Raw genomic sequence first — 12995 nt, 5'->3', positions numbered from 1 at the left:
CCTCCTCCACAACCCCAGACCCTTCTGGATTCTTCTCAGGCCTCTGGGCCTGTGGTTCTCTGGGCTGGCTGCCTCTGCACATGGTCTTCTGGTGCTTCCTTACTACTTTTCAGCTTGACTGTAGGCCCTTTCCTCATCCTCATCCTTTCTCAGCTTGGCTCTAAATTCTGTAGCCCCCTTCCCTCCTTGGAGGCTTGGCTGGCCAACCCAGGCACCAGGAGGGGCTTCATGACCCCTTTGTGAAGGTGCGGGGATGTGGCTAGTGAGAGGTTGCTGAGTTGCCAAGCTGCTCTGCTCCTCAGAGCCATCTGGCCCGGAGCTCCAAGAGGCCGTGAGCAAGGCACCTCTGAGCACATCTTCTCCAGCCTGGAGCCTGCCAGGGCCTACACCATCCACTTGCGGGCCTACTCAGCAGAGGGTGCCAGTCAGGACTCTGCTCCCATCTTTGCCTCCACCATGGGCAGCAGTGAGTGACAGCCTTTCCAGCCCTGGGAAGCCCCTGGCCTCAGGTGGGCAGGGGCTGCCAACCAGTTCACTTGTTTTCCTCTGCAGCCCCTGCTGCCCTGGGCTTCTCCACCAAAGTGCTCAACGCCACTGCTGTGTAGGCCTCCTGGGAGCTGCCACCCCAGCTGGGGGCCTATCCAAGAGTTCAAACTCTTTCACCACAAGCTGCCTGCTGCCCATTTTGAGGGGCCCCTGCTCCTGGCTAGCAGCATCAGCTCCTTCCTCTGTACAGACCTAGGTGAGGCTCTGAACCTTCTTGTGCTGCCCAAGGCTTGTCCTTCTCAGTGTGATCCTGCCCCAGGCTCGGAGCTTCCTGGCCCAGAAATGCCCGGCCCCTTCACATTCCCTTGTTCTGCACAGAACCAGCTGCCCTCTATGAGATCAAGCTGCAGGTGTTCAATGGCAATGGGGATGGAAACAGCAGTGCCCGCTTTGTCTCACTGCGTGATGTGCCCCTGGCCACCCCTGGTGAGTGGGGTCTGGTAGGAGGGTAGTAGGGCTGGGGTCAGAGCAGGCCCCTCTTGATAGGACCCATGGCTGCCAGTCTTCAGGGAAGAAGAGGGCTGGGCTTTACCTCCAACCCTGGTCCTCTCTCTGACAGATGACACAGTGTCCACAGAGTCCAAGGCTGGGTGCTCTTGCAATCAGGGTGAGAGCAGCCCATTGCCTGGAGTTGTGGTGGGCATCCACGTGGGCCTGGCTGCCCTCATCGTTTGCCTCCTCTGCCTCTTCCTGGGCTGGAGACATAGGTAAGGACCAGGTAAGGGCTAATGTGGGAAATCTGCCAGGGAGAAAGTCTGCATCACTGTGGCACAGGACCAAAGAGAGCAGAAAAGAGCCCTGATCTATTACCAATCAATTTTACCAAAGAGGAGACTCAGGCAGCGAGGGGAAACCAATTCTTTTCAGAGCTGTGTGGTGCCCGGGGCAGGAGAGGTCTGGTGGGCTACATGAGCAGAGCAGAGAGAACTAGGGCTCCCAAGACAAAGGACAAGGGCAGCAGAAATGAGCTAGAGCCAGTTCCCTGCCATCCAGTGGCATGAAGAGGAGCTCACCCTCTCCATCCCTGGGGAGCATGGAGCAGTAGGAGGGGTTAGGAGCCATGAGAGGCAGAGGAGGCACCAGACAGACCATGCTGCTGTCTCTTCCTACCCGGGCAGCCTCCTCTGCAAACAGGGGTCCCAGGAATGCTGGGCAGTGCCTTGGACTGCCTCGGACAGAGCTGGGGGCTGTCAAGTCCAGACTCAGAGTGGTAGAAAGCTGGGGGAGAAGACTGAACTCACCACCCAGGTGAGGGGGATTGCGTGATGGGGAATGAGTGGGGGAAACTGGATTGTTTGAGGCCTTGGTCCAGAGGCCTGACCTCCGTCACCCTCAGGCGGCCGTGGAACAGCTGGCCTTGGCCTAGGGCTCTCCAAGTTGGCTCCCTCCAAGATGCCACTAACTCCGGATACACCAAAGAATCTACCTCACCTGTCTCTGTCACCCTGGAGTCAGGAAAGAACCAAAAATCCCTCAGCCCCTCTTCAGGGAGGGGCAGGACTGGCTGTAGGTGGAGAGGAGAGGGTGTGTTTTCTCTGTTCCTCTCCTACCTCAAGAAATGGGAGAATCTGCATTCCTTCCCCCAACACCAAATAACCTCAAACTAAACCAAGCCCAGCTGGGAGTTACCCCCAACCTAGTTACTTCTGCCTCATAACCCCACCCAATATATTTACCTCTTCTTGATCCAAATATGAACCTGCCCAAAGACATACAGCTTTAAGGGTTCTCCACAAAGGGGGAGGTTGGGGAAGGGGATCTATCATCACCTCCATCTCACAACCTGAGGCCCTCCAGTCTGAAATCTGTCTCTGTCTCCTCGTGCCCAAGCTGAGCTCTACCTAGGGACAGACAACCTGCATTCCTTGTGGTCTGAGTGGGCAGGTGGTAAAGGGGGTGCTGAGTTCCTTGCCCCCCTTCTCCCTACAATCGAAGAGTCCTGAATAGTTGAGCTCAAACAAGCTTCTCTGAGCAGCCAAGTACCCCATTTTCCCCTTCCCAGACCCAAAGCACTGGCTCCTTCTCAGGGGGGCATCCTTACCCATTTGATTTCTATTTTTGAAAGAGATGAGTTTGAGTCGGGGTTTTGGCAGTCCTGAACCACTTGTAGAATGAGCAGAGGCTGGGGAGCACCCCCATCTCCCCTCCCTCAACTCTTAGGCTCCAAAGAGCACCATAGTCCCTCCTCATTCAGCTCTGCCATGCTCTAAAGCCAAAGCCTCAGCCACTCCCTCAATCAACCTCTCTCCAAGGCTGCCCAGTATTGTGCCAAATAGGGAAGGGTCTTGGGGGAAGGAAAGGCCATGGTTTAGAGGACCCCAAAATTGTCTCCTGTGCTCTTGTAATGCTAGTACCAATGACAGGACTCCAGTAAGGCTGGGCTCTGGCCCTCCACAACAGTGCCCTCTGCACAAGGCACAGCAGCAGCTGTAACTAAGAAATGTGGCTGGGGAGAAGGGGACTGAGAATAGCCCCAAACATCAAGTCCTTTGAGGAAATGACATCCTCTCCTCTGGTTGGGCCTGGTCTAACTGGTTTGTTGGAAATAAATAACCAAAATGAAAAAATAAATTAGGATCTGGTTAATGCTTTCAATTAACCAGGGAAAACTTGGGGGAGGGAAGTGATGAGGTGGTGAGAAAGTGCAGTTCCAGATCTTTCAGGGGAGGCTGCATTCAGACTGTTACCTATATTCAGTAGTTTGCTAGAAAAGAGTAATGTGAACCCCTATTGGTATAAGGCATCCATCCATCTAGAGAAACCAGCATGTTAACAAAATATTATTTTCTTTTATAGAGATGAGGTCTCACTGTGTTGCCCAGGTTGATCTCCTGGCTCAAGTGATTCTCCTGCCTTAGCCTCCTGAATAGCTACTGACATGCAGAACTGTACCTGGCTGAAGGATTCTGTTTACTAGAGACTAGAGCAGTGTGATGGGAAGGGCCAAGGGCTGCTAGGGGACACCTTTCCCTAGGAGAGAGGGGAGACCCAGCCCCCTCCCCATACCATTAGACCTAAAATAATCAGGTAACTACAGTGGGGTTGGTGGCATCCAGAACACTGGCTCCAGCTAGAGCTGGAGGGGAACAAGAACACAGAAGCAGATCAGGGCTTTAAATAATCATCACAATAGAAGAGAAGGATACAAACCAAAGGTACTCAGTCCATGGCTGGACTGACTATAGGGAAGACAGCCATAGCTCATATCCCATCACCTCGAAAATTCTCCCGCCAAACTGCCACCCCCAGCCCCATGACTAAACCACAAGCCACAGGAAAGTTTAGAAACCATTCCTTTCTTTATTAAACATAGCTTGCAAGTGATAAATATTACAAAGTTTTTTTCTTTTAATCCTTTCTCCAAAAATTAGCTTATTATTTGAATCTGTCACTGCTGAAATGCTCAGCAGCATCTGAAACAGATGGGAGTGTATTTGCCTTTTTGAAAACCAGTTTCTATTGGTCTTAGTTTTTTCATTTTATTTCCCAAACACAATGCAGAAAATCAGAATGAGTTAAAAAAGAAATAAAGGAAACTTAAAGAGAGTTGTGCAAAAGGGTCTTGTTCCCCTCCCACCCACCCTATTCAGGGAAGGCCATTCCCCATCCCACCTCCCTGCTCCCCACCCCCCAACCCCAATCTATCCTTCCACCTTCACCAGGGCTTCACCCATCACCCTGTACCCTCTCCAGGCTTTATTGGCCAAGAACCTAAAGAAGAGAGTAGGAGTACTCAGCCCAGGCTGTGGGGAAATTGGGCCCCTGAAGGAGACAGACTGTAAAACAGCTGCCTTTAGGGGGGTTCAGATGAAATCTGAGGAAAGGAGTCAAAATGTGGGCTGTGTCTTCACTCTCCTATTTTATCACCAAGATGAGGGAAGTTCCATATCCTGTAGCTCACAAAGGGAGTAAATAACTAGAGCACCAACATGAGGCATTCAACTTTCAACCACCCTTAAGGGCTCTGTGGTTGGCTGTGAGATGGGGCTTGGGGCCTGGTCCCTGCCCTCAAATGGCTAGAGGCATAAAGGCAAAGACGTCACTGATCTGACATCCTGGACATTACTCTGCTGCCTCTCCAAAGTGAAGGGTAACGGTAGAGGACTGGCAGTTCTCCAAGGGCATTGTCATACACATAACCACTTCAACGCTGCTCACTTTCATTTCCTCCCTGGTTTCTCAGCCCAACACTTCCCTCACCTCAAATTGTTTTTGGGTTTTGGCAGGTGGGGAAAGAAGCATAGAATTTTAAACTTGATGGCCAGATGACCTCCCTCTTCACTTCACAGATAAGAAAACTGAGATCCAGAAAATTAACTACCAAGGATTACGTAGCAAGTTAGTAGGAGACCCCAGGTCTCCAGATTGTAGCCCCCTTAACCCCTTTTGTGTTGGTGGTTCTTTTTACTCTACACAGTCCTGGACCAGGAGGTCACAGCTTTCACAGGAGCCCAGCCTCACCTCAGTTCACACTGCCTAAGACTGTGCAGATGGATGTGGCTCTTGTTAGGTGAAATCTCCACAGGATGACTTATTAAAATCTTTTCTGTCATCCTCTGACAATCCACCCTCAAAGGCCCATGAGACTAGGTTCTTTCTTTTTTGAGGAGGTGGGGTGGGGGAAGTCCCTTGCATAAGAAAGCTTGACACTGAATTTTGTTATATAGGTATATTGTATATATGCTGATGCAATCAGAGGAAAAAAAACAGTGCAAATACAATTACAATTCATAATAATACTTGGTTTCGATGCCCCCGGGAACTGCCCCATTCCTCGGCTACCTCCCAACCCCCAGCACTTCCCCACAGTATCAACCTAATGCTGGGGGGTAGGGAGGGTGGGCAGGTTAGGGTAGGGAGTGGGCTCTGCCAAGGCAGTGCTGGTGACCCGGAGGGACTACTCCAGGGTGGGGAGGCAAGGCACAAATTAGGGTGGGTGGTGGGGGAGGTGGCATCTCTAAGGAGGGATGGGGTTGGAGCAGCTGCCAGTCTCAGTGTGCTGGGCCCGGCCCACTCCCCTACCCACCCTCCACAGCCCTGCCTCCCTACCCCCTCCCCTTCCCCAGAAACCCTTTTGCACGGATCATACACAAACGGGCACATTACAAAATGACATAACACAGTTTCACAATATCCATGGCTAGGGCTTTTTTTTCTCTTTTTCAGTTTTTTTTTTTCTACACAATGTACAATTCCTTTTAAATGGATCAAGAAATAGCTTATATACACGAATGAGTCCTTGTTATAACATCTCGGCAGCAAATATCATAAGCTAATGAAGGTCTTGATGGAAAGGATGGGAGCCTAGGACTGATTGGGGTGGGGGTAGGGGTGTGGAGAGAAGGGTTATGCCTTCTGGAGGAGTGGGGAGAAAAGGGGATGATTGGGGAAAAGGAACAAAAGTAAAATATCAAGAAGCATCTTTACAAAGCAGTTCTATAGCTAATTCCTTTTAAAGGGGAAAGGAAAGGTAACCAAAGCAGGAAAACATTTATCTCTGTGTCTTAAAAAAAATTGTCTACCATACATATATCCAAAAATGTGGGGAAAATACTTATTCCAGGGATGGAGGGAGTCCAGATGCTGTGGTCAAATTATAAAATAAAATTGACAAATAAGAACCTCTGTCCCCCAGTTTCACCCAAGCCTTACTGCTATTCCACTCATTTCAGGCTTCTAGGAAGTAAGACACCAACCGTAAACTACTACTTTTAGTGCCTCTGGGGATGGAGGAAGCCAGGCAGAACTGGTGGGATCCTCACTCTCTTATAATGCTTCAAACAGAGGGTCTTTCCTCCTGTCCTTAGGGCATGAGGTTTAGTGTCTACATGGCCCAGAGCCTGGAGATGGATAGTAACAAGTAGACTTGGAGGGACACAAGGCAATCAGTGATGAAAAAGAGAAAGAGAACTGAGGGAGACAGTAGGACGAGGAAAGAGGAGGTGGAAGGCTAATACTTTACCATGATTAGGGAGACCTCACCTCCATCACTAATCCCTGGGAAGAGTATAAAAATGGGGAGAAGAGAGGGTAAGAAATCAAACCTCAGTGGTTGAACAAAGGGTCACAGAGCTATACTAGTCAAGAAGCAGCTTCTATGTAACTGACCCTGAGGGGATATAAACAGGGAAGATTCCACCACCTCCCCTATGGCCTCAGCACCTAAGTAGGCACTCACTATGGGCTTTCCTTCTCCATGATTCCCCATCTCTACACATCTTACTTCCAAACCCCATTCTAAGGTGGCCTGGCTCCCAGGGAAAGGACTCAGCTCAGGGCAGGGCAGGGACGGCCCCCAGCCAGACGGTATTGCACATTCTCTGTTCCTTACTTTTAATCTCAACTGACAAACTTGGGCATCTCGTACCTCTGAGCACCTCTGAGCTTGGGGAGAGGGAGACATAACAGAAATGGCACTTCATCATGAGGGAGGGAGAGGCTAGACAGACATGCCACAAGGCAAGATGACTTGTAGGGAAAATATTTAAAAAAAAAACAAGCTTCCAATTTTGTGGAAGACAGAAAAACAAAACCAAGCAATTTATCCAGTGCTTTCAAAGCACAGAGGGCAAAGAAAAGATGTAAGAATATATCTTTATATATATATATATAATTTTAAAATAATCCCAGACCCAGTTCCATTAACCCCCCTCCCTCTCCCACCACTTACAGTCAGGGGTACCACATTCCCCAGAAAAATACTCGAAAAGACCCAATCACTACCTGTTACTAGCATCTAGCTTCCAGATCATTTCACCACTGGGGGAGCCCAGACACTGGCTGCATCTCTGCTCCTTTAAGTGCTCAATGAATTTGGGGGAAGGGAGAAAAGAAAAAAGCCAGGAAGGCCCGTAGGGCCAGTATAATCACCCACAGTGGTACTGGGGTGTGGGAAGTAGAGGCCAGAGTAGGCGAACTGAGCCTGATTTTAGCTCTTTCTCCCACTCCACCTCCAAATTTTATGGGGAAGATGTGCAGTTTGTATGTGTGTGTTAATTTTAAAAGTGCCTTTTATAAAAAAATTACTTAATTTTAAAAAATAAAAGTGGGGAAACTTCCTCAGGTGACTTTAAAGGGCAAAATATTAAACTTCCCCTCATTCTTCTCTGCTGAGAATATTCCCCCCAGTGCACTCTGGCAGCTTCTGGAGCCAGAGGCAAGTGGGTGTACACTATGAGAAGAGCATAAACCCGTACCTTTAAGGGGCTTCCCTTACTTCAAAAACAGCCTGGTCCACTCCCTCTTCCCACAGTGTGGGCAAATGGGATGCTAATCTCCCCAATCCCCGGAACAGCAACATTGCACAATTCAATTCATTCTCTACATTAGTAGCGCTTTAAAAAAAAAAAAAAAAAAAAAAAAGGGGAAAATTAATATTGGGGGTGGGGGGAACAACAACTACTTGTACAGCAGAATTCCTAAGCTGGTTTTGACATGAGCTGTTTGGCTTTGAGCAGTTGGTTCTGCAGTTGGTGCAGCAGAGTAAAGACAGGACTCCAACCTGATTGTGTGCCCCCAGCCTCTCATCTCCTGGCACTCAGAGGGTGAAATAATAGGCAAATATGAGAATCTCAACTGTTGGGAGATAAATCCCTTCTTTCCTCTAAGTCTATTTCCTTCTGACTCATTCATGTCCATCCAACTTGTGGGACACCCAGCAAACTCAGCCTTGGAACAGCCATTCCTCTGTATTATAGATAGGGCTATGATTAGAGGGGACAGAATTTTTAAAAGCAGCGTGGTGTGAGGGAGAATTTCACAAAGAATGCAAGATGAAATAATTTTGGGCTGGTTGGCCTGGAATAGACTTCCGTGTTCCCACTGGGGTCTGAAGATGGGTCTTATTTCTCCAACACCCAGAAGGGAAGGACCTAGTTTCAGTCCTCCCTGGCTCATAACTAAGCCCATCATAACTCTTTCTCCCTTTCTTCTACGGGTAAATTCCAGAGTGGCTGAGTTTTAAAGCTTCTCCCTCCAGGCTCTTTTCCCTCATTCTTACAGCCCAACTTCACGACTAAAGACTGTCCCTCAAATTGTCCAACTCCCAAACACCCACAGCTGGGGTGCTATTCGTCCTTGTTCAATGACCCCCAACCCGTGCCCTCCTCCAGTTAAGTGCATTCAAAACTTTTGCCCCTAACACTCCTGGACATGTCCTACTTGGCAGCTGGGACCCCTACTGCAATCTGCAATGCTCCTATCATTGAACTGAATATCACTGTGTTTATGAGAAAAAAAAAAAAAAAAAAAGGAAGAAAAGGAAAAAGAAAAAGATTGGGTGGGTGGGGAGGTTTAACCATCCACTGAACAAAGGGAGGACACAAAACATCATTAAAAATGGTAATAATCATAGCATAAAACAACTTTAGAAACACATATCGGAGGGCTTAGATTCTCCCCAGGACCTCATTCTGACCTCTATCAGAGGTAAAGATCCACCTCACTGTTAAAGAAAATTGAAGAGAGAAGACAGAGCGGCAGAAGAACAGATCGCAGCAGTGTAAATAAAGGGGAGGTGGCAGGGCAGGGCGTGTTTTCTTGCTGATTTCTATTTTTTGTCTTCTGTTTTTCTGTTTTGCTTTCCGTGTATGGTAGGCACCAGTACAGGCACTGCATGCGACAGAAGTTGGGGGAATGAAAGAGGAAAGGGATAAAGGATTCAAGGATGGGGCAGTACAAGTGGAACAGGCGTTATTTCTGTCCACTGATGGACTGCGATATAGACCGGGGAGGGATCATGTCTAAAAGGTATTCACGCTGTCGGTCTGCCAAACTGGGGCCTTTGTGTCCTCCGATGCCAGTATTCAAGTATGCAATGTTGACACCTGGACCCAGGAGACAAAAGTGGAGGGCAGGTATTAAAAGAGGAAATAACACTCCCTTCCACTCTACCCTCCAGCTGCAGAGTTGGAGATGAAGAGGAAACAGAATTTACCAGCATCTGGCCAGATTTGGTTAGTTTTATTTCAATAGTAACTTTATTTATTTATTTATTTTGAGATGGAGTCTCACTGTGTCACCCAGGCTGGAGTGCAGTGGCTTGATCTTGGCTCATTGCAACCTCTGCCTCCCAGGTTCAAGAAATTCTTCTGCCTCAGCCTCCCAAGTAGCTGGGACTAAAGGTGTGTGCCACCATGTCTGGCTAATTTTTGTATTCTTAGTAGAGGTGGGGTTTCACCATGTTGGTCAGGCTGGTCTTGAACTCCTGACCTCATGATCCGCCTGCCTCGGCCTCCCAAAGTGCTGGGATTACAGGTGTGAGCCACTGTGCCTGGCACCCCCTTTTTTTTTGAGAAGCAATCTAGCTCTGTCACCCAGGCTAGAGTGCAGTGGTGTGATCTCAGCTCACCTCTGCCACCCAGACTCAAGCAATTCTCCTGCCTCAGCCTCCAGAGTAGCTGGGATTACAGGTACATGCCACTAGTGCCGGGTTAATTTTTGTACTTTAAATAGAGATGGGGTTTCACAATGTTGGCCAGGCTGGTCTTGAACTCCTGACCTCAAATGATCCACCCACTTCAGCCTCCTAAAATGCTGGGATTACAGATGTGAGCCACTGTGCCTGGCCAAGTTTTGGTAAATTTATTTTATTTATTTGAGATGAAATTTCACTCTTATTGCTCAGGCTGAAGTGCAGTGGCACAATCTCGGCTCACCGCAACCTCTGCCTCCTGGGTTCAAGCGATTCTCCTGCCTCAGCCTCCTGAGTAGCTGGGATTACAGGCACCCACCACCATGCCTGGCTAATTTTTTGTATTATTAGTAGAGATGGGGTTTCATCACGTTGGCCAGGCTGGTCTTGAACTACTGACCTCAGATGATCCACCCGCTTTGGCCTCCCAAAGTGCTGGGATTACAAGCATGAGCCACCGTGCCCAACCAATTTTTTTGTATTTTTAGTAGAGATGGGGTTTCGCCATGTTAGCCAGGCTGGTCTCAAACTCCTGATCTCAAGTGATCTGCCCGCCTTGGCCTTTCGAAGTGCTGGGATTACAGGTGTGAGCCACTGCACCCAGCACAGCAACTTTATTTCAATCCTCACTCCTATTCCTAAGCTTCAGAAGAAGGGGAAGTCCTGAAATTTCCATCCTACCAGGAATGATGAACATGCTCCTGATAGTATAGGAGAGATAAGTGAAACAGTAGTGAGAGGAAAATGAGTAAGACAGAGAGAGAGAATCATTAAATCAGCTTTAATTATTATTATTATTTTTTGAGATGGAGTCTTGCTGGAGTCTTGCTCTTGTTGCCCAGGCTGGAGTGCAATGGCATGATCTAGGCTCACTGCAACCTCCCAGGTTCAAGCGATTCTCCTGCCTCATCCTCCCAAGTAGCTGGGATTACAGGCACCCACCAACCATGCCTGGCTAATTTTTAAAATATTTTTAGTAGAGACAGGGTTTTGCCATGTTGGCTAGGCTGGTCTCGAACTCCTGACCTTGTGATCCGCCTGCCTCAGCCTCCCAAAGTGCTGAGATTAAGGCTTCAGCCACCTTGTCTGGCCTTGGCTTTTGATTTTGAGGCTGCAGATTATGAGAAGCATCCCTGGATTATTCAAACACAGTTTACCCTGTTGTCCCAGCCAAAATAGATCAATAATCACATGTATACTGAAGGCATATTAAAAGTTAAATTTATAACAATAGGATCTGAGTCATTTTCACCACCAAAACCCTAGTGCACTGTGGCTGGCACGTAATATGAATTTAGCAAACATTTGCTGAATAACAAGAGTGAGGATGTATGCTCTAGAAAGAAAAGAAAGTAAAGGAAGGAACAATTCCCTTAAAGGGGTTACTACAGAATGGCATACTAACAGTTGATCCATGAGAAACGTTTTCAGATTAATCCTTCTTACCTGGCATACCAAGGAGGCCACCTGGCACAGACAACTGGGGTGCCTGTGCAAAGTTTGAAAGCATGGAGCGGGCAGATGTGGGTATGCCACGCTGGAGGCTGCTCTGGGGCTGTGGAGCCTGCAATGATGAGGAGACAGTTGGTACAACTTTGCTATGATAGAATGTTAAATGAGGGCAAAGATAAGGGAGTACAGAAGAATAATATGATTTCCCACAATAGAAAAGACAAATTATGATAAATGGTTGATAAACATTCTAAAGAAATCAGGATCAGGGAAAAAGTTCCTTACCTGCCGAAGCGTATGATGTCTCATGATAGTCTCTTGTTTACTGACACTGGATACAGCTGGAGCCGTAGTGGGGGAAAGGGCTGCCTGCTGCTGTAATCGCTGTTCAATTTCCTGTTGGGAGTCATCAGATTAGGTTGACAGGACAGCACCCAATTTCCTTTTTTTTTTTTTTAAATAGACACATGGTCTCACTTTGTTGCCCAGGCTGGTCTTGAACTCCTGGGCTCAAGCAATCCTCTCACCTTAGCCTCCCCAAACTGCTGGGATTACAGGCATGAATCACTGCGCCCAGCCCACCTGATTTCCTAACCAGAAAACCTAGAGGTGTTCTTACCTCTAATGCTGTTGGCTAGTTGGTGGAATATGGAAAAGGCAAAAAAGTTTGGTAGGGTGGTACACTGAGATTTCTGGGTATAAGCAGCTAACCTGCTTCATTGATCAAGGGATCCTCCTCTCTCTTTTTCTCCAGGAAAGCTGGCTCTCAGAAGTTGGCTGGAGGTGATGAATTAATTAAGGCTGATAAATTACTGGGGTTTTATCACTTTTTTTCTTTCTTATTTTTAAAAAATTTTATTTATTTTTTACTACCAGTCCTACAGCATAAATGGGTTTTATTTTTTACTCCTGCCTACCCCATCTTCCAAAAAGTTCATGATGCTAACCAAGCAAGGGAGTCTGATGGGTAGAGTGAGAAATAAGAAGGATCTGAGTTTTCAGGCCGGGCGCGGTGGCTCACGCCTGTAATCCCAGCACTTTGGGAGGCCGAGGCAGGTGGATCACGAGGTCAAGAGATCGAGACCATCCTGGTCAACACGGTGAAACCCCATCTCTACTAAAAATACAAAAAATTAGCTGGGCATGGTGGTGTGTGCCTGTAATCCCAGCTACTCAGGAGGCTGAGGCAGGAGAATTGCCTGAACCCAGGAGGCGGAGCTTGCGGTGAGCCGAGATCACGCCATTGCACTCCAGCCTGGGTAACATGAGTGAAACTCCGTCTCAAAAAAAAACAACAAAAAAAAAAGAAGGATCTGAGTTTCTAACACATTTCTCCCTCTCTAAGATATTCTCATCCTATTACTACAACATGAGATGTTCACATACTCTAGAACCACTACTTTTCACTGGGTTACTTCAAAATTCACTCTCCTTTGTCATTTCCTGTCAAATATACACTGCAAATAACTACTACTAAGAGATCCCTAGTACAAATATAAACTCTTCCCACCAAAATCTTTTATTTGTTTTAAGAGAAAATGAAGATGAGAATAGAGTGCTATGGAAAAGCCAAGAGCCCCAAGCT

The 12995-nt window shown here is 47.8% G+C and overlaps 1 protein-coding gene across 2 annotated transcripts in view; it reads right to left on the bottom strand.

The window, feature by feature from the left end:
- Positions 1-3831: 3831 nt before the first annotated feature.
- Positions 3832-12995, bottom strand: part of GATAD2B (GATA zinc finger domain containing 2B) — a 120855-nt gene continuing 111691 nt past the window's right edge. For both annotated transcript variants that reach the window (XM_032265134.1, XM_032265135.1), the window contains exons 9-11: positions 11696-11806; positions 11405-11522; positions 3832-9371 (exon numbers count right to left, since the gene is read on the bottom strand). In XM_032265134.1, the coding sequence (XP_032121025.1) occupies positions 9238-9371; positions 11405-11522; positions 11696-11806 (363 nt within the window). In that variant the 3' untranslated portion in view covers positions 3832-9237. The remainder of the gene's footprint in view (positions 9372-11404; positions 11523-11695; positions 11807-12995) is intronic.

Source organism: Sapajus apella, unplaced genomic scaffold (assembly GCF_009761245.1).
Source record: "Sapajus apella isolate SASKATOON/1434 unplaced genomic scaffold, GSC_monkey_1.0 scaffold148, whole genome shotgun sequence".
In the NCBI taxonomy this organism is placed as follows: domain Eukaryota; kingdom Metazoa; phylum Chordata; class Mammalia; order Primates; family Cebidae; genus Sapajus; species Sapajus apella.
The sequence above is the reverse complement of the archived record's forward strand: the minus strand, read 5'-3'. Positions and strand labels throughout refer to the sequence as shown.